Source organism: Acomys russatus, chromosome 9 (assembly GCF_903995435.1).
Source record: "Acomys russatus chromosome 9, mAcoRus1.1, whole genome shotgun sequence".
NCBI lineage: Eukaryota > Metazoa > Chordata > Mammalia > Rodentia > Muridae > Acomys > Acomys russatus.
This window is the reverse complement of record NC_067145.1, coordinates 4570512-4595275: the sequence shown is the minus strand read 5'-3', so window position 1 is coordinate 4595275 and position 24764 is coordinate 4570512. Positions and strand designations below refer to the sequence as shown.

Below are 24764 nucleotides of genomic sequence, written 5' to 3'. Positions count from 1 at the left end.
CAAAAACAAAAGTACAACAACAAAACAGAATTTCTTGTTGCCTGTGTAGGCTATGTTAGCTGCTAGTTAGTCCCAGGAATCCACCTATCTCTGCTCCTCAGCACTGAACTGTAAGTGCACTGTAACACACATGGCTTTTAAAACCTTGTGGGGGGTGGGGTGGACTATGTGCCTGGGTCCAGAAGCTAGAAGAGAGGGTGCTATGCATTTAGAGTATCAGGTAGCTGTGAGCCACCCAGGGTGATTGCTTGGAACCCACCTCAGGTCCTCTGGAAAAGCAGCAGATGCTCTTAACAAGTGAATGTGCTTCCCCCATACAAGATACAGTTTTGTTTGGACACAAGTGCTGAGGGTAAGTCCAGGTCCTTATGCTATGGTGCAAGCACTTTACAGACGGGTTATCTCCCCAGCCGCGTTGAGAATATTTCCTAAAAATATTACCTGTAGACGGAATTGCACACTATTGTTCTGTCTGGTGGTGCTATGGATATTCACTTTGGAAATGCCAAGACATACATTTATATTTTATGTAACTTGTTTGCCTAAATTTATAATTTAAGACATGGGGAAGGTTCTTAATACTAATATATACTTTTAAAAATAATGTTTTGGGGCTGGAGAGATGGTTCAGAGGTTAAGAGCACTGGCTGTTCTTCCAGAGGACCCAGGTTCAATTCCTAGCACCCACATGCCAGCTCACAACTGTCTGTGGCTCCAGCTAAAATAAATAAAATACATTTTAAAATAATAATAATAATTTTTGTTTGGAGTGTGGTGTGTGTGTGTGTGTGTGTGTGTGTGTGTGTGTGTGTGTGTGTGTGTGTGTGTGTGTGTCCATCCATGTCCATGTACACGTGCTTGGGCCCCAGCATACTGTACATGTCAGAGGACTACATGGAGTTAGATGTGTCCTTCCATAGTGTGACACTGCAACTCAGATCCTTACGCTTTTTCTGGCACTTGCTCTGACATGTTAAACCATTTTGCTTGCAAAGTTGGGTTGAGATGTGTGATAACGGAAGCCAGTTACATCTAGTAACAATAAAAACAATAAAAACATGTTTTAATTAATGGACAGATTATTGAAATGTTATATTATCTTACATGCAAAAACATTACTGAAGCCATAAGTTGAAACTAAGATAGAAAAAAAAAATCTAGAACATTCAAGGGGAAAATATTCAAATTTTTCATAGTATCCTTTATGTATGTATACATACTTTTTTTAGAGAAAGGGGATGAATTTTATCATAAATATTAAATGCTTGAACCAATTAAGTTATTTGCAAAAGAAAAGTAAAGGAGTTGGGATGATGGCTCAGCAGTTCAAGAGCCCTTGGTGTTTTACAGGGGACTCAGGTTCAGTTGTAGTTCAAGTTCTGATCCAACAGCTTCTTCTGACCTCCAAGAGCACCAGACACTCATATGGTAAACATACATATATGCACAATCATACTAAAATGTTTTTTTCAAAAAAGAGTGGGAGAGAACACTAGTTAATACCATTCCGTCCATTTATGTGGTTGCATACTGATTATATGATTGATTTTTATTAGTACAATGTATCAGTTAGAAAGACTAAGGCGGGGTGAGAATCAAATAATCTCACAAGAATGACATGAAACAAGCCACACATGACTTAACACCTACCTGTAATTCAGGAACTTGAGAGCACGGGCAGAAGAATCAGGCATTGGAGGCTAACCTAGCTAACGAGTAAAACCATGCTTTATGACACTGCAGAAGATGGGCAGGCGAGCTGGCTCCGCGGGGAAAAGCACCAGCCCCAAGCCAAGACCCACGTGGTAGAGGAGAGAACGGCTTCTGCAGAGTGTGCCTTGACCTGCAGGCACACACTGGTACATCTGTACATACATGAACAAGTAACACAGTAACAGCTTACAAACTGGGAAGAGAGGCATCAAATGTAGTAATTATGTAGTAATTTATCAAGAGAACATCAGGCAATAAATGTCATAAGTTCATAGCTATTCTAAGTTAAAATGTCTATGGAGTGAAATTGATATTGAATTGTAGAATTTAAAATAAAGGACAATAAAACTTTTTTGATAAGGAGATTATATTAAAGAGATACAAACACATTAAAACACAAGAATACAAGAGAATCTTAAAAGGTAGATTGGTAGGAAAGTAAAGTCTATTTAACAGAGTGGAAAGAAAACTAACTAGACAAGAAATTGAAGCCAGTTAATTAAGTAAAACTTTTATTGATTTAGAATTTGGAAAGCAATGAGTGTTTATCAAGTTTGGCTGAGGCCTTTGCTCTGGCACTATTTTACAGCAGAAGTTAAGAGCGGATTCTGGGGCCAGAGTGCGTCATTTGAATCCCAGCTCGACTAGTTACTTTAAACTCCATGGGATTTTTTTTTTTATTAGTAAAATTCAGAAAACAATTGTGCCCTGCTGTACCTGGGTTGTTGTGAGGCCTAAATTTTAATGTATGCAAAGCATTTTTGCAGTGCTTAGTGGGTAGCAACTGGTATTTATGGGTAACTTGTTAAATACATTGAGCAAATAAAAGTTGAGATTTTTTTTTTATGTTTCTAAATGAATAAGCGTCTCTCTACTGGTCATATACTTGTCACAGTTCCACAAATACTTATATGGTTTTCTTTGTGTGTGTGTGTTGCAGATTTGGGAGATGGAAAGTGATGACAGCTGGCACCTGAACTAAACACTTTCATCGGCAGCACCACTCCAGGGCTTCAGGATGAATGGGGATATGCCCCATGTCCCCATAACGACTCTTGCGGGGATTGCTAGTCTCACGGACCGTAAGTTTGCATAGTTTATCTAATTTAAGTTCTCTTGTTTGCTAACATTCCTTTTAGAAACACAAAGGTATATTTAATGTCATAAATATATAATATATTTGATTGGTGTATGTGTGGGAGTACCATAATTAATGCTGCCACCTAGTATATAATCTTAATTTCTGATTCCTTCTGTGGACTCCTAAGGAAATGGTAGTGTGATAATTTTTAAAGACCTTAAAACTAAGGACTTTTAAAAGAAAGTCTTTAGAAAAACAGTACCTGAAATTGCTCTCCAAAAATAAGAATCTGAGAGCCCATCTTACCTAAATTCTAGGGGTACTGATTTTTTAATATCATGTTAATTATGTGTTGGAGTTTGTTACAGATACATGTCACTGACATGAGAGCCCACTTTACCCTGAACACTAAAGAATTAAAAATCATTGCCAATAGGTGGAAATTTAGTTAACACAGAATGTTAAGGACATTTATTTTGTAGATATTTATAACTGTTCTTTGTCCTGGGTAATGATGTAGAGTCTTCCCAAGTGTTTGCCCAGTGTCATATACTACTCTCAGTATGCGAATAGAGACAAAGGAAAGAGTCAAAAAGAAAAATGAAAAAATAGATACCTTTTCCTATTGCATTATAAAAGTTTGTAATAATCTGTGAAAAAAAATAACTTTGGTAGCTTCCAGTACTGTTTTCATTTGTTCTCAGAGCTCCTCCCTGGGCTTTGCTTTATGTTTTCAGTTGAGTGTAGGAAGCTCCCATCACTAGAAAGTGGGTGGTTGGATTATCATTACTCTGTAGGAAACAGTGAAACAGGCTCTAGTTTTTGTTATTTGTAAGACAAGAAACGCAATGTGTGTGCATGGCAAACTATGTATGCTGCTCGCCTTCTCTTGGTTTTTCTGCCTTTCATATCAGGTATACCCACACTTTTTATGCTTGTCTTCATGGTAAGTTCTGTGAAGTAACCATTGATTGTTTTGTGGTTTTATTAGTGAAAGCTGTGCCGTGAGCGCTCTGATACATATATTTTAGTTGGATCTCTTAACCTTTAGGCAAATAAACAAATTCCCAGGAAGTGTGCTTACATTAAATAATGGAAATTAAGCTATAAAATATTCCTTTGTTTATTTGTTTGTTGTTTAGAGTAGAATGATAAAAAGAGATTTTGCTTTGTTTTTGAGACAGGGTCTCTCTGTGTAGCCTTGGCTGTCCAGGACTCAGTTTGTAGACCAGGCTGGCCTCGAACTCACAGCGATCTGCCAGCCTCTGCCTCCCGAGTGCTGAGATTAAAGGCGTGCACCATCCCCGCCCAGCAAAAAAAGATTTTGGAATTTATGAAGAATTCTTTATTATTCTTCAGGAATGTTGTACTCTGAGTATTCTACTATGAGCTATTTGTTTCTATCCTTATGCTTTCAAACAACATATCAGGTGTAGTCAGGTATTGTTCTTGCTTTGTCTAAGTGTGCTACTGCTCCGACAAGCTGCTTCTTAACCCTACGTCTCAAAGTTGTGCTTTTAAATGAAAATTAAGCATGACTATAAAGAAGCCAGTGGTACACACCTTTAATCCCAGCACAAGGGGAGGAAGAGGCAGGTTGATCTCTGAGTGTTCAAGGCCAACCTGGTCTACCAAGCAAATCCAGGACAGCTGGGGCCTACACAAAAAAACCCTGTCTCAAAAAACAAGAAACAAACCAAAAAAAAAAAAAAAAAAAAAAAAGGAAAAGAAAAGGAGCAGCAGCTAAGTAACCCCGAATGTTATAGTCTGTAATGGCCTGTGGTGGTTTTGGAGGGGTGGTTTCTTGGGTTGATTGAGATTTTTTTTTACAGAGTGAAGAGTAATGTTTTTCAGTCATTTGTCACATTGATACTTACAACTTATTTTTAGTCTTAAAATTTACATAGTATATAAAGATTTCTTGCAGTCAGTATCTAATAATCTGCTTTTATTTTAAATAGTCCTGAACCAGCTGCCTCTTCCATCTCCTTTACCTGCTACAACTACAAAGAGCCTGCTCTTTAATTCACGAATAGCAGAAGAGGTGAACTGCCTTTTGGCCTGTAGGGATGACAATTTGGCTTCACAGCTTGTCCATAGTCTCAACCAGGTATCAACAGATCACATGTAAGTAATCTCAATTTTACATCTAAGAGTAAAAAGTTTCTGGTCTTAACTAAGAAAAATCACCATTCCTTTTTAAGTAATTTCCAAAGTTTTCAGATATGTACTTGTGGCGAGGGGCAGTCTGTTGTCTTCTTTTATTGTTGTCTGTGACAGGTCTCGTGTATCCCAGGCCGGCCTTGAACTTGCTATGCAGCTGATGAGGTTCTGGAACTTCTATTCTGCTACTTCTTCAAGTGCGGGTATTGTGTGTGTGTACCACCACACTTAGGTTATGTGGTGTGGGCAGTCAGATGCGCAGTTCCATACATGCTAGGTCTGTGCTCTGCTAGTGAAGCTATGGATGGCCCCAGATACCTTTGGCCTTTGAGACAGTCTCACTCTATAACCAGCCTATCTTCAGACTCACCGCCCATCTCTTGCCTCAGACACCCAAGCGCTAGAATTACGTACAAGGCAAAATGTACATTCATACTTTTTTTTTAAATGTCAGTTTTGATCCAGGAGTTGGTGGTACATGCCATTAATCCCAGCACTCAGAAACAGGCAGATCTGTATGAATCAGAAGCCAGCCTGGTCTACCCAACAAGTTCCAGGCCAACCAAGGCTACTTAGTGAAACCTTGTCTCAAAAAGAAAGGAAAGAATATGTCAGTAACCAAGTGAAAATACAGCCAATTTTGATATGACATTGAAGAGATTAGGTAGGCCATAGTCAATTTGTGACAACAGTTTTGACCCAGGCATGTCTTTGCTGATCTCTTCAACTTGTAGAAATGATCTTGGTATCATCTGCACACACAGAGATTTAAATGTGCTTATAAAACTTATCTTCTCCTTTCCTAATATTGTTAGAAATCGAATTTTCTAGACACCAGAGTATGAGGCTGAATGTAACAAGAACTCCAAAATGAACTCCATGGAAAGTAAAATAATTCTTTTTCATTTCAACATAGATGTGCATTTTCATACAATAGAATTTAAAATAAAAATGAGCTAAACAATGAGTATACATAATATGTTTGTCACTAGAAAGCAATGTATATTTTACTATCTTAACAACACAAAAATTTATTTAAAAATAAAATCTTGGTCTAGTGAGATGGCTCAGTGGATAAAGTGCATGCTTACTGACCTAAGTTCAGTTCTAGAATACACATAAAGGTGGAAGTGAAGAACTGACTCCACAAGGTTGTCCTCTCATCTCCACACTGTCACAGCATGTGCATACCTGCACATGCACACATATAATAACAAATTTTTCTCAAGATCTATCACTTTTATCCTATTGTAACCTATTTAAATAGTATTTATATACTTTTTCATTCTTTATTAAATTTCCAAATTTGGAGATTTATTATTTAGAGAAAGGGTGCAGTACATATTAACAGTTGCTTATGCCTGTATACAATCTGCAGTATTCCCTGAATATTTAAAGAGGTACAAAAAGGCACATTAAAAAATTAGGATTTATTTTATAGGAAGTTCCTTTAAGATAATTCCCTGGAATTTATTGAATCTTACTGTTGGGCGCCATTTTTTAGATCTTTACTGTTGGATCCAGTGAGTTTCTGTGCATGCGTGCATGCATGCCCATGTACATGCCAGAGTGAGTGAGTGTATGATCGTCAGAAGACAACTTTCAGACGTCAGTTCTCAACGTCCTCCATGTTTAAGCAGTGTATGGAAAAGTAATATTTAGAAAGGAAAATTGAGTCTACTACCATGCCCATGCCCAAGGCTCTCTGACCTCAGAAGCTAGGCAGGATTAGGGTTAATATTTGGATGGGAGAATGTAAAATTTGAAGACCCGGTTTCTTTCCAAACAGGCATATCTAGTTTAATTTGCTAATTATTTAGATGTTTACTGAGAATTGTCACTATATTTATTTTATCACTTGTTTGGTTGTGCTTTCTACCATGATTTTATTTGAAAAAAACAGAATAAGATAGAAAAATCACATCACCTGTATGACTTCTCTTAGTATGTCAACACTGCATATATCATTGGAAGAACAAGTCCAAGAAAGGCACACTCACCCGTGTTCAGACATGAGGGACAGTCAATATATTCCACGTCCAAATAGCATCTTAACATCATCATTGCTTCTGTGTTTTTAATTAGTGAGTAGTATGTCAAAGATCCTCTTAAAATTAACATGAATATTCTTTAGAAAACTCGTCATTCCGTACAGTTATGACTTCAGCCGCTCTTTCCCCATGCCTTAGAAAAATAAAAGTGTGGGGGGTTGTCTAGGAATTCTGTGACAATTTCATTTCTTCTGGGGATTACATCTTTGAAAGTCATACCTTGGGCCTACTGTAGTCATATGGTTTTTGTTTTTTCTGTAAATCTTCTTAAGATTATAATCATGCCTATAATTTTTTTCAATGCCAGAGAACTGAAAGATAACCTTGGCAGTGATGATCCCGAAGGCGATATACCAGTCTTGTTGCAGGCCGTCCTGGCAAGGAGTCCTAACGTTTTCAGGGAGAAGAGTATGCAGAACAGATATGTACAAAGTGGTGAGTTTCTTTTTCATAGTACATGTTTGTGAATCCTGTATCAGAACTTGCTTCACACATGATTACATTTAAGTGTCTTTAAGTAGTTGGTTTCTCACTTACAAATGTCTGTTCATATTTTAAATCAAGCCAAGAGCAAGAAGGAAACTTAATATCTTTATGGTGTTGTATGGAATTAAACAAAACTTTGGGAGTTTATTTTGTTTTGTTTTTAAGGCATCCTAAGATGTATTTATTAAGTGAACTTTAGAAATTTTGGTTTTAGAAAATCATAAAAAGTTTGGAATCTCTCAGTAAATTTTGTTGTTGTTGTTTTAATTTCATGTGCATTGGTGTTTTACCTGCATGTGTGTCTCTGTGAGGATGTCTGATCCTTTGGAACTGGAGTTACAGACAGTTGTGAGCTGCCATGTGGGTGCTGAGAATTGAACCCAAGTCCTCTGGAAGGGCAGCCAGTGTTCTTCACCGCTGAGCCATCTCCTGAAATCTTAAGTAATAAAGAAAATATGTAAAAGCTTTTGAGCATGTATTTTATACATATATTACTAAGTATTTTATTAATGATGTTCATGGTTATCTAAGAATTGGCTTAATACTCATTTTGCCTTACCAGTAAAAATTAGTTTATTAGTAACTAAACTTTGACTTATTCTAAGTATTTTAAGGGGTGATAAAAAAAAAAATTAATATCCATCACAGAACAATTGATATGTACCTAAGTGGTAGCTTCAAGCTAGAGAAGTATTGTCTTCTGGAATTTAACTATGTTTTTTATATTCAGGTTGATCCTTGGCTCTCAGGGTTAAACAAGGAAAGGAATAGTTTAGGCAATTCTAGAAGGTCCAGGTTAGCTGATTGGCTAACTGTGTTTAAGAATATCATCAGATTCATTCTTGTTAACTTTAGCAATGTAGCTATCCATGTTGCTCTTCATTCTGTTTCTTAGTTCTTTTTTTGTGTGGATATTTTAAAATAATACTGCTTTTTATTTCGTTATTTTTCTGTGTGAATTCAGTTTTGTTTTTGTTTTATTTTGTCAAAGCAATTGCATATTCCTACCGATTACTCACAACTCAGTTATGTTCCTCTTACCTGTCAACAAGTGGAAAGCAGACAGCCAAGGTCTGGCTGTGGATTTGCTAGAACCAGTAAACTAGAGCAGGTGCAAGACAGTAGCAGTGATGAGCGAAAGTGAAGCTGTACATTCTGAAAGCTCTGGAGCCCACTGGTGAAGAAACAGTAGCAAAGTGGAGAAATGGCTCAGTAGTTAGTTAAAAGCATCTACTGGTCTTTGTTTTCTACCTTGGGTGCTTAGGACTCCATTTCTAAAGGATCTGACACCCTCTTCTGGCTTCTGCACTCAGCTGCATGCAAATGTACATAACCCACACACAAAAACACATGCATAAATAAAATCATCCAAGGATACTAATACATTTTTTGTAATCTATATATGTGAGTCTGAATTTGAATAGTAAGTCACTGTATAAAAAGTTTTATAGTACTCATCTTAATTTACATATTTTGTGTAATTCTGCATAATTTTAGTTAAATATATAATTACTATATATAATTTTGTAAAAAAAAGTAGAATTTTAAAAGCAGTTTGTTAATACTTGTTTTAAAAGTATTTTCATAAGACAAGGCTTAAATTTTTAAAGGTTACTTTCTGTGGATACGTGTTGTGTTATAGTTGTGTGTATGTGTGTGTGTGCGCGTGCGTGCGCGCATGTGAGCGCGTGCATATCATGATGATTGCTCTGAACCTTTCATATTTTGAAGCAGACTCTTAAGTGAACCTGATGCTCATCATCTGACCTAGGCTAGCTGCCTACTGAATTTCAGGGGCTGCCCTATCTCCACTCTCTTTTACCCTGTACCTCAGTGCTAGGGTTCTAAGTGTGGCCACAGCCAGAATTTTATGTGGATTCTAGGATTTCAAACCCAAGCACTCATATTTGTGCAGCAAAACAAGTACTTTATGAACAAGTACCATCCTTCAGAAGATAACTTTTGGTGACTAAATGCAAGTCTTTGGAACTTTGAGATAATCAGAAAGAACTGTTCTGATTTTATTTGCCTCTTTATTTAAACAGCCACTATTTTTAAACTAGTAATTTCAGCTTTGCCCGAGTGATGGCTGTTAACTGAGAAGGAGAACATTTATCATTTCTGTCTTGTAGTATGGCCTTCCCTGCTTACAATAAAAAAGGACAACCAGAACAGTTATTATAGTCATTAAACTATTAAGTTATGGAACAACACTATTTTGTACTGAATTGTACTTGGAAAATGCGGCTATTCACACTCTTAGTGGTAGTCTTTGAGGCGGCCGTGATCCTAATCTTATTCTACTCCAGACTGTAGAACTAGAATCCTTCTGTAGTCTTATTGGCAAATATATATATATATATCATATATTGGAGAATTTTTGATGAAAGGTACTTTTCATGTCAACAGCAAGAAGTGAAATTTAGGAATATTAACTTATTGGTTCCCGAAGTCATGTAAGAAAATTAAGGGTTAGCTGCAGAATTTTCTCTTTGGCTTAACTGAATTTTTCTACTGCTTCTTAATAACAAAATGCCGTTTGTACATCTATCAATAAGCAAATTCCAGCTTTAAAAGAAACAGAATCTTAAAGCTGGAGAAATGGCTCTGTGGTTAACAGCACTTGCTGCTTTTACAGATGGTCCATGTTTGGTTCCCAGCACCCACATGGGTGCTGACAACTCTGTAACTCCTGCTCCAGGGAATTCAGTATTCCGGCCTCTAAGGAGACCTGGCACACATGTGGTGCACATATGTTACATGCAGGCAAACAATCGTACACATAAATGAAGAAAAATGAACCTTAAAAAAATAAATGAAAGCTATCCTCACATTTTCATTTGCTAATGAAATATTATTTTAATTCCTACTAAGTAGCAAAATGTTATTTTAGAAGAAGAAATAGGAACATCATGTTTTGTTAGGAGAATTTTAGGTAGAAATTACAGAATCTCAAACTTTTGGTCCATAGATAAATTAATAATTAAGCCTAGGTGTGAAACAATGTTGTGAAATTAAGTTCTTAAGCACAGGAGAAGTGTATGTTAAAAATTTCTATATAATAAGAAGTCAGATATAGGCTTATAGTAAAAGAAAATATATAGTATTTTGACAATAGCTAAATGAAGTAATAACAGAATATGTACCTAAAGTTGGAGGTGTAGCTCAGGATTAGAGCACCTGGCTTGTGTATATGCTGCCTAGTGTGTACGCTGCCTAGTGTGTACGCTGCCTAGTGTGTACGCTGCCTTGTGTGTACGCTGCCTAGTGTGTACGCTGCCTTGTGTTCCGTTCCTTGCCCTATAAAGATCATTAGCATCATCTCTTATTTCTACTATTAAAGTAGTGGTATTAAAATTATGTTATATAAAATGGATTTTTCTTGAAATTTAGTTTTTCTAATAGCCATATATTGCTTCCCCCAAACAAAACCATTTCTTGGAGAAAGGAATTTAAAACATTTTTAAAAGGGTGAGTTGACTCTTTATTGTAAGAAGAAAAAAATATTTAATGCTTTTTATCTTTTGAACAGGAATGATGATGTCTCAGTATAAACTTTCTCAGAATTCCATGCACAGTAGTCCTGCATCTTCCAATTACCAACAAACCACTATCTCACATAGCCCCTCCAGGTAAGTAGATACTCATGTACATGTCATTATTAAACATTATGTAATACTCATGAATTCTATGTAGTCCCATGCTAAGTAGTTCTTATGAGCATTCACATTAAGAGTGCTGCATGTGGAATTAATATACTATACTAACTAAAGGAACTACCATATAATAAGTTGAATTTTACAGAGTTTGATAAAATAAATGATAAGCTTGGGGTGCTAATGGAGCTCATTGGCACAGTGCTTACCTAACATGTATAAAGCCTTGTGTTTACTGGGTTAATTCCCAGCAGCACTACCACCAAAAAAAAAAAAAAGTGACTCCGCTATAAATAACAACGTTTGAAAGACAAAGTTCATTTTAAGAGACATAGATTGGTATTCCTAAATAGAATAAAATAAAAGAAGTTTTTAATTACTTGATGTGACTCTTAAATTATGAATGTTAATTTATGTGTTAAACATTTCTGCTGTTTTCTGCTTGCATAGGTTTTATATATAAATTGGAGTTGAAAGAATTTTGTCACATTTAAATTTCAAGAAGTAGCCTGTTAATTTCTTTTCCTGATATATTTCATTTGGATTTTAGCCGGTTTGTGCCACCACAGACAAGCTCTGGGAACAGATTTATGCCACAACAAAATAGCCCAGTGCCTAGTCCATATGCCCCACAGAGCCCTGCAGGATACATGCCATATTCCCATCCTTCAAGTTACACAACGCATCCACAGATGCAGCAAGGTAAGAACATCAGTGCCTAAATAATTATATTAACTATTGTATATACCTAAATAACTATAATTCCAAACAGGTTCACTTTAAAAATATTTTTAAGCATAAACTAAAATAATATATTGCACACTTGGTCCAAAAAATATTAATTGTGGTTTAAATCTTTAAACACATTACATTTCTTTTTTTAAGCATATATTATGAAAAACTTTCAGTTATGTATTTACTTTATAATTAAAGAAAAACAGATGGTTAGATACAGGATTTTCTGAATTGGATTAATTTCACTATACTGCCAATTCTCAATGTCATGTTTATATTTTTATCTTTTAAAGATTAACTGTTTCATGACTACTAAGTAATGTATTAGCAATACAAATTTTTATGCCCATAAGTATTTAAAGAGCAGAAATTCTCAAGAAAAAATAGAACAAACATTTGTGGTTTTGTTTCTCATAATACCAAATTTTATTTATTTTTTATTTTTTTACCAAATTTTAAATACTACTGTAAGTCATTAGTTTCTACATGTGTGAAGATGATTATATTGTATTGCTGTTATTTTTGTTATTATTTTTTTTATGTATAAAGCCAAACTTGATTTGAAAACATTTTAACATTCAAACTTTTAATTTAGTCATCTATCAAAACAGCCAACTTATAGTTTCCAAAACTAGATAAAATATTATATTGAGACTATTTTACACTAACTTACTGAAACACGTGGAGGCAAATCACATATTTGGAATATGTACTGAATTTAATGTAAATACTGAACATGCTTGATGTGTATAAATGTAGCCTTAATATTTGCTATGCATTAGTATAATATGGCACACAAAGGTATTGGGAACATTTTAAATGTAATAAATCAGAGGATAAAAACCTAAAGAGGACTTTTAACATACAAGCAGCCATGGAGGAGTGTATGTAGGAAAGCACATCATTTTGTGCTCGAAGAAACTCAGATGATGTTGGGTGGTAGATACCCCCCTCTTTTTTTTAAATAACAAAACAGACTTATTTTTCAAAATGAATCAAAAGAAAAAATGTAATTTAAGGCCATGTTCAGTAATGAGTCATTTAGAATGTTCAGACACCACAAAAACTTTTTTTAAAAAATCACTCAGGAGTTAACACTCCCTAGATATTTCTGCACAAAATACATCGTCAGTCAGTCAGACAGAAAAGAATTGGAAACAGGAAACTTTAGAGTATGAGAAACGGAACACTGGTATTATGATTACCTCATTCCCTCCTTCTAAACTCTCCCATATCACTCCTCTTTGCTCATTTTCAAATTCATGTCCTCTTTTTTGGTGTTTCATTCTGTTTTGTTTTGGTTTCTGGTTTTGATTTTGTTTTGTCTTGTTTTGTTTTTTAAGAGAGGGTCTCTATATAGCCATAGCTATCCTGAAACTCACTATGTAGACCAGGCTGGCCTTTTAACTCACAAAGATCTACCTGCCTCTGCCTCTTGAGTGCTGAGATCAAAGGCGTGCATTACCACATCCAGCTGGGCTCTCTTTTTGGATAGTATATTTTAAGAAGGACCATTGTATAGCACAATCTAACAGGAATCAAAGTTGTTGTATTCCTAGTACAGGCATGGAAAAGTAATGCGTGCTAAAGTGCAGTATGGTAAAGCGTCTAGGAACATACTCATAAAGCAAACGAAAGCTGCAAACATATCTCAGTGGGGGATAATACATAATATGATAATAATATGTAATGTACTGTGTTATAATAGGGGATATCATTTCTTTAATTAATTGTGCTGAGACAGTTGGGAAAGAAAGTATAATTGGGTCATTTACCCACAATATTCTTTTTTTTTTTTTTTTTTTAAGATTTATCTATTTATTACTATACATACAGTGCTCTGCCTGCATGTACACCTGCAGGCCAGAAGAGGGCATCAGATCACATTATAGATGGTTGTACCCACAATATTCTTAAAAATAAAGTTTACTTTCATAAAATTTTACAAAATATATAAAAATTTTCCTGTGGCTTTAGTAAGGAGGGAATATAAACGACAGTATACATGAAAGAATCTTGGCTTTGCTACTAATTAAGAAATGGTAACTAAAACGACTATCAAGAATATTTTTCACCTTCAAGAATAACACAAATAGGTAAGTATATAAAGCAGTGAGAATTTTCATATACTATTAATGAGTTAAGGGAGTTAAGCAATTTGTTCAGTTATTTGATAGCATTCAGAAAGACTTTAAATGTATGTAACTAGTAATCTTATTCATTGTTCTAAGTCTTTGAACATTTATTAAAAAGCTCATGTACATATCATAAACAGTGATGCCCAATAGTTTAAGTAATCCAACTGTTCCCATATAAATGAATAAATACATTTGTACATTATAAAGCAGAATATATGTTATTGTTTATTTAAAACAAATAAATTTAAGACTGCATATGTAATAAAATGGAAAATCCACAGCATAATAACCAGTTAAAAAGGAAGTTGTATGCTCAGCATTCATGAAGCCCGAGATTCTGTCCTCAGCACTGTACAAAACCAGGTGGCACGGCCTTGGTGTCCCAGCAGTCAGCAGGTAGAGGCAGGGCACCAAAGCTCAGGAAGTCCTCAGCTACCAAAGAATATGAGGCCATCCTGGGCCATATGAGGCCCTGTTTGAAAGAAAGAGAAAAACAAGTTATAAACGGACTTGCAAACAGAAAGTTTGGAACATTATATTCAAAACAGTATATTTGAGAATATGTTTATTTACAACAAAAGTATAAAGATATGCATGCATAAATAGAGTGGTGTGAAGCCAAGCTATTCTCTGCTGTGGGGAAAAAAGGAAAAGAGAACAGAAAAAACACAAGTATAGAGAGCGCTATACATGTCTGCCTTTACACATATTACAGTTCTTTTAAAGATGCATCTGAGTGACAGCTATCACAGTATTAAGATTTGTACTCAGTGTCTGTGCTTGTTTTGGTTTGAGATAGGCTGTTTGTAGCCCCTGCTGGCTTCAAACTTGCTATGTTGACAAGGATCAGTACATAAATGTTCATTATATTCTTTATAACTTGTGTGTGTTTAAAATATTCTTTTAATTATTTTCTAAGAATTTCTCTAGTTAATTTTTATATTTAAAAATTTTTTTTATTTCAGCATCGGTATCAAGTCCTATTGTTGCCGGTGGCTTGCGAAACATCCATGATAACAAAGTTTCTGGTCCATTATCTGGCAACTCAGCTAATCATCATGCTGATAACCCTAGACACGGCTCAAGTGACGACTACCTACACATGGTGCACAGGCTAAGTAGTGACGTATGTAATGCGCTGGTGGTCAGGGCAGTAATGGCGTATGTCTGTCTGTAGCCCAGCATCTTCATAGCACAGGTGAAGGATACCTACTCTACCTTGAAAATTATACTAGAATCTGAGAATCTAGGTATGGACACCATGGCTCCTGTTTCCCACAGGGCTTAATCCATAAAGTGGGATTAAATTTTTGTTTTAATTGATAGTGCTTATACCAAAATAGTCTCTCAAGTAGCAAACTTTTATTTGTCAGTATATGGCTTTTTTTCTGAGATATTTTCAAACTTCTACCATTCTTTATATTTAATATTTCTCATTAAAATATTTTACATATAGGAAATTTTTATTATGGATGTCATTGTACTTTTATGTAAATTGCCCATATCTAAAGGTAACAGAGATGGCAGTGAACCCTGTTCTCAAGACACTGACAGCCTTACATCTCCTTTTATAGAAAACAAACCAAAATGGAGCAGCTTTGTAATGTCAGTTTTCTTTATTCATTGCCATGCATAGGCAGTTTTGGACACTATTTCAATTTATCTAAGATATACCATAAAGAAATCAGGAAAGAACAGAATCAGGCTACTGAATTTCAGTATTTCACCTGTCAGTAATTTATGTCTTGAATTAGTTCTCTTTAAGATTTCAATAAACCATCTCGTTGCATTCAAGATAGAAATTTTACGTTTTATTCTTAGGATGGCGATTCTTCAACAATGAGGAATACTGCATCTTTTCCCTTGAGATCGCCACAGCCAGTGTGTTCCCCCGCTGGAAGTGACGGAACTCCTAAAGGTATTATTATAACTAGACCTTCTTCTGTGTATTTCATAGTTGAAGTAGATCTAGAACAAATACCTAGGTTCAAATTCATTTAAGCTGTTCATCTTTATCTTTGTTAAATCCCAGTACACTCTTACAGTATTCTTAGGTTTATACAGTATCATTCTCATTAAGAATCCCGTGGCCTTTCACAATCACAGCCATCCTCACCTCTCTTAAATGTTGGAACTGTTCAGTCAGATTCACCTGTCCAGCTCTTGGAAAAAACTTACTCCATGTTGAACTGGTCAGCTTTCTTCCTGCTCTTTTCATTGATTTTTTTTTCAATATTAATGCATCTCTACAGGCTTCTTTTTACCCTATTTTCAAGATTTCTATCTTTAGAAACCCATGTCCCCTTTTTGACCTTTAATCCTAACAGTTGGGAGGCAGAGACTGGTGGATCTCTCTGAGTTCCAGGTCAACCTAGGATACACAGTCAAACTGTGTCTTTAGAAAAAAGACACTAAGTTGCAAGATATGTATCATTTCCTTGTGAATTTCTAATAAAGACTCCTCCTCCCCAGATGGTAAAGCACTTTGTTTTTGCAGATAGTGTTTAAACTCAAGGACTTTCTTTATAAAGTAGAGGCTGAACCTATCTCTTCAGTATTTTTCACCAGGTCATTTACTAGATTCTCTACAGAGAAAATAAATAAACAAGCGAATGAATAAATGAATGAATGAAATTAGGCAAGAATGATAAAAAGATCAGAGTGAGAAAGCAGCATGTGTGGTATGTTAGTTCAATAAATGTATACATTTTGAGGGGTTTAAAAACCCAGCTACTAAGAAAGAAAAGAACTTCCAAGTTAATTCTGTTTATAGCTTAGCCACCACAGTTGGGTATTTATCATTCAAGTTTTGTCAAGGTAAGAAGGGATAGCAAAACATGCAGGGCTAGCTGTAATAGATAGTTACTGTAAACAACCCACCCACTTTTCTTCTGACACTTAAAAGGCAGGTAAATGATGGTAGATAGATACACAGTAGAAAACTTGACATGGAAACAATACAAACAGTACCACAAATACATTATACATCAGAAACCTAACTCTCATTTTAGCAGGTTGCTTTCCAGTTACTCTTAAAACATTAGTGTATTTTGATTTGATTTTAAGGCAAATTTTAAGGAAGTTGGCTTTGTTTGTTTGCTATTTGTTTTGGTTCTTTGAGACAGGATTTTTCTGGGTAGCCTTTGCTGTCCTAAACTCCCTCTGTAGACCAGGCTGGTCTCGAACTAACAGAGATCCACCTGCCTCTGCCTCCCCAAGCGCTGGGATTACAACCTGCCTTAAATTGTTGAAGTTTAAAGCTTTTTCTAAAGCATATATAATTTACCACACAAACTTTAAGTAGAAAAGCATAGCACCATATAAAATTTTCAGATAAATCTGATGCTTAGCTTTTCTTGTTTGTTAGCTATTTAACTTTTAAATTTTTTCTTACTTATGTAAAACATGTTCCTTTTTTAGCAAAATTGTGACAATAATGCTCAAGAATGTCCTTAAAAATAAATGAATTAATCAAGCATGGTGGTCACTCAGGTAATTCCAGCAGTAGAGAGCAGATGGCCATATCAGGAGTTGAAAGTCATTGTTGGTTTCCCACCAAATTCAGGGCCTGCCAGTGTAGCCTGAGTCTTTGTCTCAAAAATAAAGTCAAGTGTTACATGAAGTATCTTTACAGGTCAAGATACAGTTCCAAAGTACCTTGGAGTGGATGGTTTCTTAGTATTTGATTCAGCTTCACTGTATTATCACTTAATATTTTTATTATACTATAAAATAAAATGTGTAAATAAAAATAAAATAAAATAAAATAAAATAAAATGTGTGAAGTGGCACAACTGTTTCTGCTGAATTGCTTTTCTAGGATCAAGACCACCTTTAATTCTACAGTCCCAGTCTTTACCTTGTTCGTCACCTCGAGATGTTCCTCCAGATATCTTACTAGATTCTCCAGAGAGAAAACAAAAAAAGCAAAAGAAAATGAAATTAGGCAAGGATGAAAAAGACCAGAATGAGAAAGCTGCAATGTATGATATAATTAGTTCTCCAACCAAGGACTCTACTAAACTCACGTTAAGACTTTCTCGTGTAAGATCTTCTGATATGGACCAGCAAGAGGATATGCTATCTGGTATGGAAAATAGCAATGTTTCAGAAAATGATATTCCTTTTAATGTGCAGTATCCAGGACAGACTTCAAAAACACCCATTACTCCACAGGATGTAAACCGCCCACTTAATGCTGCTCAGTGTTTGTCGCAGCAAGAACAAACAGCATTCCTTCCAGCAAATCAAGTGCCTGTTTTACAACAGAACACTTCAGTTGCTACAAAACAACCACAGACTTCTGTAGTGCAGAATCAGCAACAGGTATCACAACAGGGCCCTATATATGACGAAGTGGAATTGGACGCATTGGCTGAAATTGAGCGGATAGAGAGAGAGTCAGCCATTGAAAGGGAGCGCTTCTCCAAGGAGGTTCAAGATAAAGGTAAGGGCTCTCTCTACTGCTTCAGTGTCTGTGTGGGGTTGGTCCTTGTGTCATTCTCATGTGTGAACTCCATTCACTGTCTGAAGCAACTGTATCAGATTTGATCATTCTGTACCATGTATTATCAGTTTTGAACTATACGACTTTACTTATATTTTTTTTTTTTTTTTTTTTTTTTTTTTTTTTTTTTTTTTTTTTGTTAAAGATTTATTTATTTATTTATTACTATGTATACAGTGTTTTGTTTGCATGTACACCTGCACACCAGCTAGGGCACCTGATCTCATTGTAGATGGTTGTAAGCCATCATGTGGTTGCTGGGAATTGAACTCAGGACCTTTGAAAGAGCAGGAGAGTGCTCTTAACCTCTGAGCCATCTCTCCAGCCCCTACTTATATTTTTTACTAAAGTAAGCATTACTGTTTCAGTATTACACTCACTTTCTCCAAGATATTTTGACACAATTACACACCACCAGATTTTTTTCTACTGCTAGCTTATGTCAAAGCAGGTACAGACCAGGTGGCTGGCTGATACCTGTGATTTAAACAGCACACCCTAAGGATCAAAGATCTTTTGATGGTGATCACAATTAAGTTTTCCCTTTTATCAGACTAGTGTACAATAGAGCACAGTTTGAAGGAATACTTTTATTATGAGCTTGAGTCTCTAGTGCTTAATTATTTGGTAAATGCTTTAAAAATTTTAAGCGAGGTGCATGAGCTATTAAAATTACTAATATAATTTATGAGTGTGATCTGTTTATAAATGTGTGTGTACACTTGATTATTCAGACTTACAGCATGCTTTGTTGTTTGATTTTATTTCTTGATGGTGAATAGAGCTCATTTCTGCCTATCTGCCATGTGACACGTTCATAACTAAAGACCTGTGCTCTCCTCTAAGCAGTATGTCGGAGTTCACGGTGTCTCTCCTGTCATGATGACGCCTAACATTGTTGATGACAAATAGTTATAACTTATTATACTTTAATGTTCACAGTAGAAATCATAACTAGGAACCATAAATTCTTTATTTTCCTGGTTGAGAATTAGAGTCTCTAATGGTCTTTCTTTTTGGCATTTTGAAAGACTTGGTCATAAACATTTGTTAAAGATAAAGAAAGTGTTGCTGATTCTTTTTTAGTTTGTAATATGGGTTTTGGTATAGTTGTAATGTACATTGTATTCTCTGACTTTATAAAAAATATGTGCATGTTAAGTTATTCAGCTTTTCTTGATAATATTGATCTACACAGAATTTGGGGCTCCTTCATGACAGTTTTGCCACAAATATTCAAAACTGTGATTGGCTTGACCAAAAGTAGTAGTAGTGTAGTGTAGAGGATGAAATTTCTGTGAGACATGATGGTGGCAGATTCTGTTCTGACGTGGAATGAGGGGTCTGATACACGACTCAGTGGATAAGGACATACTCTGTTCTTGGCAGAGGACGGAAGTTTGGTCTTAGCACTCACAACTGCCTGTAGCTACAGCTCTAGAGGGTTCAGTGCCCTCTGCCCTCTTTTCTTCTCTGCAGGTACCTGCACACATGTGAACATAGACACACGCACATGAACAAAAGTAAGATAAATTTAGTTTTTAAAGTGAAGTAAGGTGCATAGAAAGGCTCAGCAGTTAAGCATGCTTGTTCTTACAGAGGACCCACATTTGATCCCAACACCCACATGTGGCTCATAACCTTCCATCACTCTAGTCCCAAGGGATGTGTCACTCCCTTCTGACCTTGGCAAGCATGAGGCAGATTCATGGTACACAGATATAACCTGCAAGCAAAACATGCATGCGCATAAAGTAAATATTTGTGAAAAGTGGAGTGAATATAAAGGTAATTACACTAGGTATAATTTGCTTAACAGTAAACTTGATTTTTAGTCCTAACTTCTTTGGGAGAATAAAACAAAGCAATTACAGTTTATTATTCTTCCAGAAAAGTATAATATATATTTTACTTTGAATCATCTAAATAGCTTACTCCATAATCTGTGACTGTGTGGCTAAAACAAATATAATATAAATTTAGAGGATGAAGCCAGCATAGTGTTAGTGAAGGGTGACACAAGTTCTGTGACTATAACAATAAAGTGGGTCTTACTAACTTCATGTCACAGTTGTCATTTTTAAGTTGTTTTCTGATACCAATTTGTAATGTCCCATAGATAAATTATATGGAGATTTGGTGAGATTAAAATGATGTACTATGGTATTCCAAGGTTATAGGAAAACTTATAAATAGAAGTGGTGATTTTGTTAAGTAAACCCTGAGAAAATACAATACTCACTTGAAATTAATTCATCATTTCTTACCATTATTTTGATTTTAAAACTAAATTCTGAAGTTGACTTTTACTATATTCTAGAATATGGCTCTGAGCACGTTTGTTGTATTGCGGAAACAAGGAGCGTGTTGAACTACTTATCTAGTCTACAGTCTTGTTGTGGACACTTGTAGGGTCTGAGTTATCATGACAGATATTTGTTATGGGAGCAAGATTTCTGTCAAAAACAAAAACACAGAAACTAAAACCCTGTATCTTACAAGTAAGAATAGAAGCTGATAACTGAAATTCAAGAAAAGAAATAGATTAGTCTTCAATATTGTACCTTGGTCATGCTTAAACCTAAGATTACCTGCTTCTGCACATAGGCAAACTCTTTTCTGCCTGCTAGGTATTTGTGTTCTTTCTTTGGACGTTCATAGAAATACACACTAAAAGACTAGTTGCAATCTAATGTTACATATTCCAAAAGTAATTTTTTCAAACTGTCTTGCTTATACTTGTAGCATCTATAATTGTATACATTAATTTTAAAAGCTGTTTATTTTGCTTCTAGGATGACCTATCAGAATTGTATCTGTCCTTCATGTGCTAAATTATTCCTGCTTTCTTTTTTGTTAAAGGAGTTCTGTTTATTTATCTATTTTTATCTTTTTCCACTGTCTCTTTTCCATATTAGCAAATGTAAGAAATGGCCTATCTTCCTAATGTTTGTCATATTGTCAGAATACTCTGCCTATAGCTCTTAGAAGAAGTCAAGTATCAATTGAGCATCTTTGATTCTCCCCTTCCCCCAAAATATTCAGGATGTTCTCACATATAAAACCTATTAAACATCAAGTTTTCAGGTTCCAAAGTATTATAAATTTTATATTTTGAGATTCGGGGTATTCAGCTAGTAAACTCCATGAAAATATTTCAAAATCTGAAAAAGTCAAAATCAGAAATGCTTCAGTGCCAAGCACTTCAGATAAGGGACAGTCAACCTGTATTTTCTCCTATTCTTTGAAATAGCAGTTCTGACATGGTGGGGCAGAGGGAACCAGTGAGCCTCCTGGCCTGTGCTGTTGTTAGGTATGGAGTATCTTCATTTGTCCTCGCTGGTACTGGACATTCTGCTCTAAGTGGTTTATGGTTTTACTTAAAGTATATCTAGTAACTGTTACGATTTGTGTTTTAGAAGCCTAAGAAGCTGGGAGTTTTAGCTTGACTTATTTTCAATATATTCACAGCTAGATGACAAATGGTTTCGAGATTATCCTTTGTACACATTTTCTTCAGGAGTATGGTGAATTCTGATAGCTAATGTTAAGATTCCTGATACCCTGCCAGGCCACTGGGGAAAAGACAAGCTCACTTCTGATGTGGCTTGATGAGCTGGGGTGGGCGGGTGGGTGGGGCTCCTCTTTTCTCTGGGTGGGGCTCCCTTCTCTGAGGAGGAGAGAAAAGGGGATTGAGGTACAGAGGGTGGAACTGGCAGGAGAGGAGGGAGGGAACTACAACTAGGATGTAAAGTGAATTAATCAATTTTAAAAGATTTCTGATACCATAGAAGAATTAAAGGTAATTGGTGTACCAAACCCTAAAATTACTCGATACAGGTGGGCTCTCATTGTTAGGTGAAGGTCATGACATGGTGAAGACACCACAGAAGTGGGCATGTCCATATTCAGAGCCTTTTTACGGGGATAAGCCAATGGGGGAACCAAATCAGACCTTGAAATCAGTATTGTTCCTCTTATAACCCAACTCCTTGCAACAACAATAAAATTTTCTTGTTTTATAAAATTTTTAAAAAGTTAAATATTTTTCAACAGATGAAAAATTCAGACATGATTTTGTGATCCATACCTGTAATTTCAGCAGTCAGGAGTTCAGGCAGGAAGAAAAATATTTGAGGCCATCCTGGGCACTAAAGCCAGTCTCACACCAGCTTGAGACTATCAGAGAGAAGTGGGGTGCACAGGAGAGAAAGTGGGTTGGTTTTAAATTTTTACTCAGCAGTATTTTCTTTATAATAGAAAAAGTAAGATTTGTTTTAAAAGAAGTATTTTATTTATTGTATGAGTGCTCTGCTTTGCATGTACACCTGTTATGCCAGAAGAGGGCATTAGATCACATCACAGATGGTTGTGGGCCACCATGTGGTTGCCGGGAATTGAACTCAGGACCTCTGGAAGAGCAGACAATACTCTTAATCGCTGAGCCATCTCTCCAGCCCAGTAAGATCTTTCTTAATCATACTGCATTGCTTATATACAAACTATCAGTTGTGTTACAATTCATAGACTGTCGTTTTAAGAAATTTACCTTTTGCCACATTTTCATTTTAATAAGAAAAGGTAAATTAGAATGAAGTTAATGATCTGTAAACTTTTTTTTTAATTCTGTTGTGTGGGTTTTTTTTTTTTATTAATTCATTCATTTCACATCTCAATAGTTATCCCATCCCTTGTATCCTCCCATTCCTCCCTCCCTCCCATTTCCCCCTTACTCCCCTCCCCTATGTCTGTGACTGAGGGGGACCTCCTCCCCTTGTATAAGCTCATAGGGTATCAAGTCTCTTCTTGGTAGCCTTCTATCCTTCCTCTGAATGCCACCAGGTCTCCCCATCCAGAGGATGTGGTCAAATATGGGGCACCAGGGTTTGTGTGAAAGTCAGTCCCCACTCTCCGCTCAACTGTGGAGAATGTCCTGTCCATTGGCTAGATCTGGGTAGGGGATTGAAATTTATGGCCTGTAGCCAGAACATGGAAACAGCCTAAGTGTCCCTCAGTAGAAGAATGGATAAAGAAACTGTGGTACATATACGCTATGGAATACTACTCAGCTATTAAAAACAAGGAATTCCCGGAATTTGTGGACAAATGGATTGAACTAGAAATGATCATAATGAGTGAGTTAATCCAGAAGCAGAAAGACTCAAATGGTATATACTCACTTATATCTGCATACTAGCCCAAGGGACATGTCCCACGAAAGCCTTCACTTACCAGGAAAGTGGGACAGAGGAGGGGACATCCTATTGGGACTTTAGGTGAGAGAAGCATGGGAGAATGGGGAAATAGAAGGATCCAGAGGGTCCTAGAAACCTACAAGAAGAACATTATGACAGGCGGATCTGGGCCCAGGGGTCCTGCTCAAACTACGGCACCAGCCAAGGAATATCTGTAAACTCTTTTAAGTGGTTTTTTGTTTTTTTTTTTTTCCAATCCTTTAACACTCTACCTGCTAAGCTAATGTTTATTTCTTTAAAAAAAAAAAAAGTGTGTGTGTGTGTGTGTGTGTATGTACACGTGCATGTATGCATGTATATATATATATAAGTTTGTGTACATTGTATGAAAGAATGAACCACAGATTTGACAACATTCTTCAGATGCCTGGGATTAATTATATTAGTTCTGCAGTATGTGTAAATTACTATTTTACAAAGTCTGTTGCCATGCCGGGCAGTGGTGTCACATCTCCTTAATCCCAGCACTCAGGGAGCAGAGGCAGGCGGATCTCTTGATGGTCTACAGAGTTGTAGGACAGCCAATGCTACACAGAGAAACTCTGTCTCAAAAAACAAACAGAAACAAAAGTCTTTTGCCTTGAAAATATAGAAGTCTTAAGTTATATGAATTTCTGTTTTTGTCATAAAGGTTTAAAGGATAAGATTATTAAGGCATTTTGTTTGTCATTTAATAATTGTCTTATGTGAAAGTATTTTAAACAGATTCTATAAACATAATTTTAGTATTTTTCTGAGAATTTTTTCCTTAGGCATTTATGCAAAAGGCTATATATACACTTTTATCTGGAAGGCTATTTGGAACTTGGGAAAACAATGTAATGGTAACAATGATAATATTTTAATATTGTTTCAGAACTGCAGTGTGTGTGTCTATGGGTTGACTTCTGTGTAACACAAAGAGCAAATTATGTTGAGGGATCTTGAAGGTCAAACTCTTGGTCTCATACATTCTAAGCAAGCATTCTACCACTGAAAC

General features: G+C 35.9%; 1 protein-coding gene across 2 annotated transcripts in view; it reads left to right on the top strand.

Annotated features, from left to right (window-relative positions):
• Positions 1-2717: 2717 nt before the first annotated feature.
• Nipbl (NIPBL cohesin loading factor) overlaps positions 2718-24764 on the top strand; it is a 93078-nt gene continuing 71031 nt past the window's right edge. For both annotated transcript variants that reach the window (XM_051150936.1, XM_051150937.1), the window contains exons 1-8: positions 2718-2795; positions 4756-4921; positions 7316-7443; positions 11027-11126; positions 11701-11852; positions 14989-15149; positions 15845-15941; positions 17844-18470. In XM_051150936.1, coding sequence (XP_051006893.1) covers positions 2732-2795; positions 4756-4921; positions 7316-7443; positions 11027-11126; positions 11701-11852; positions 14989-15149; positions 15845-15941; positions 17844-18470 — 1495 coding nt within the window. In that variant the 5' untranslated portion in view covers positions 2718-2731. The remainder of the gene's footprint in view (positions 2796-4755; positions 4922-7315; positions 7444-11026; positions 11127-11700; positions 11853-14988; positions 15150-15844; positions 15942-17843; positions 18471-24764) is intronic.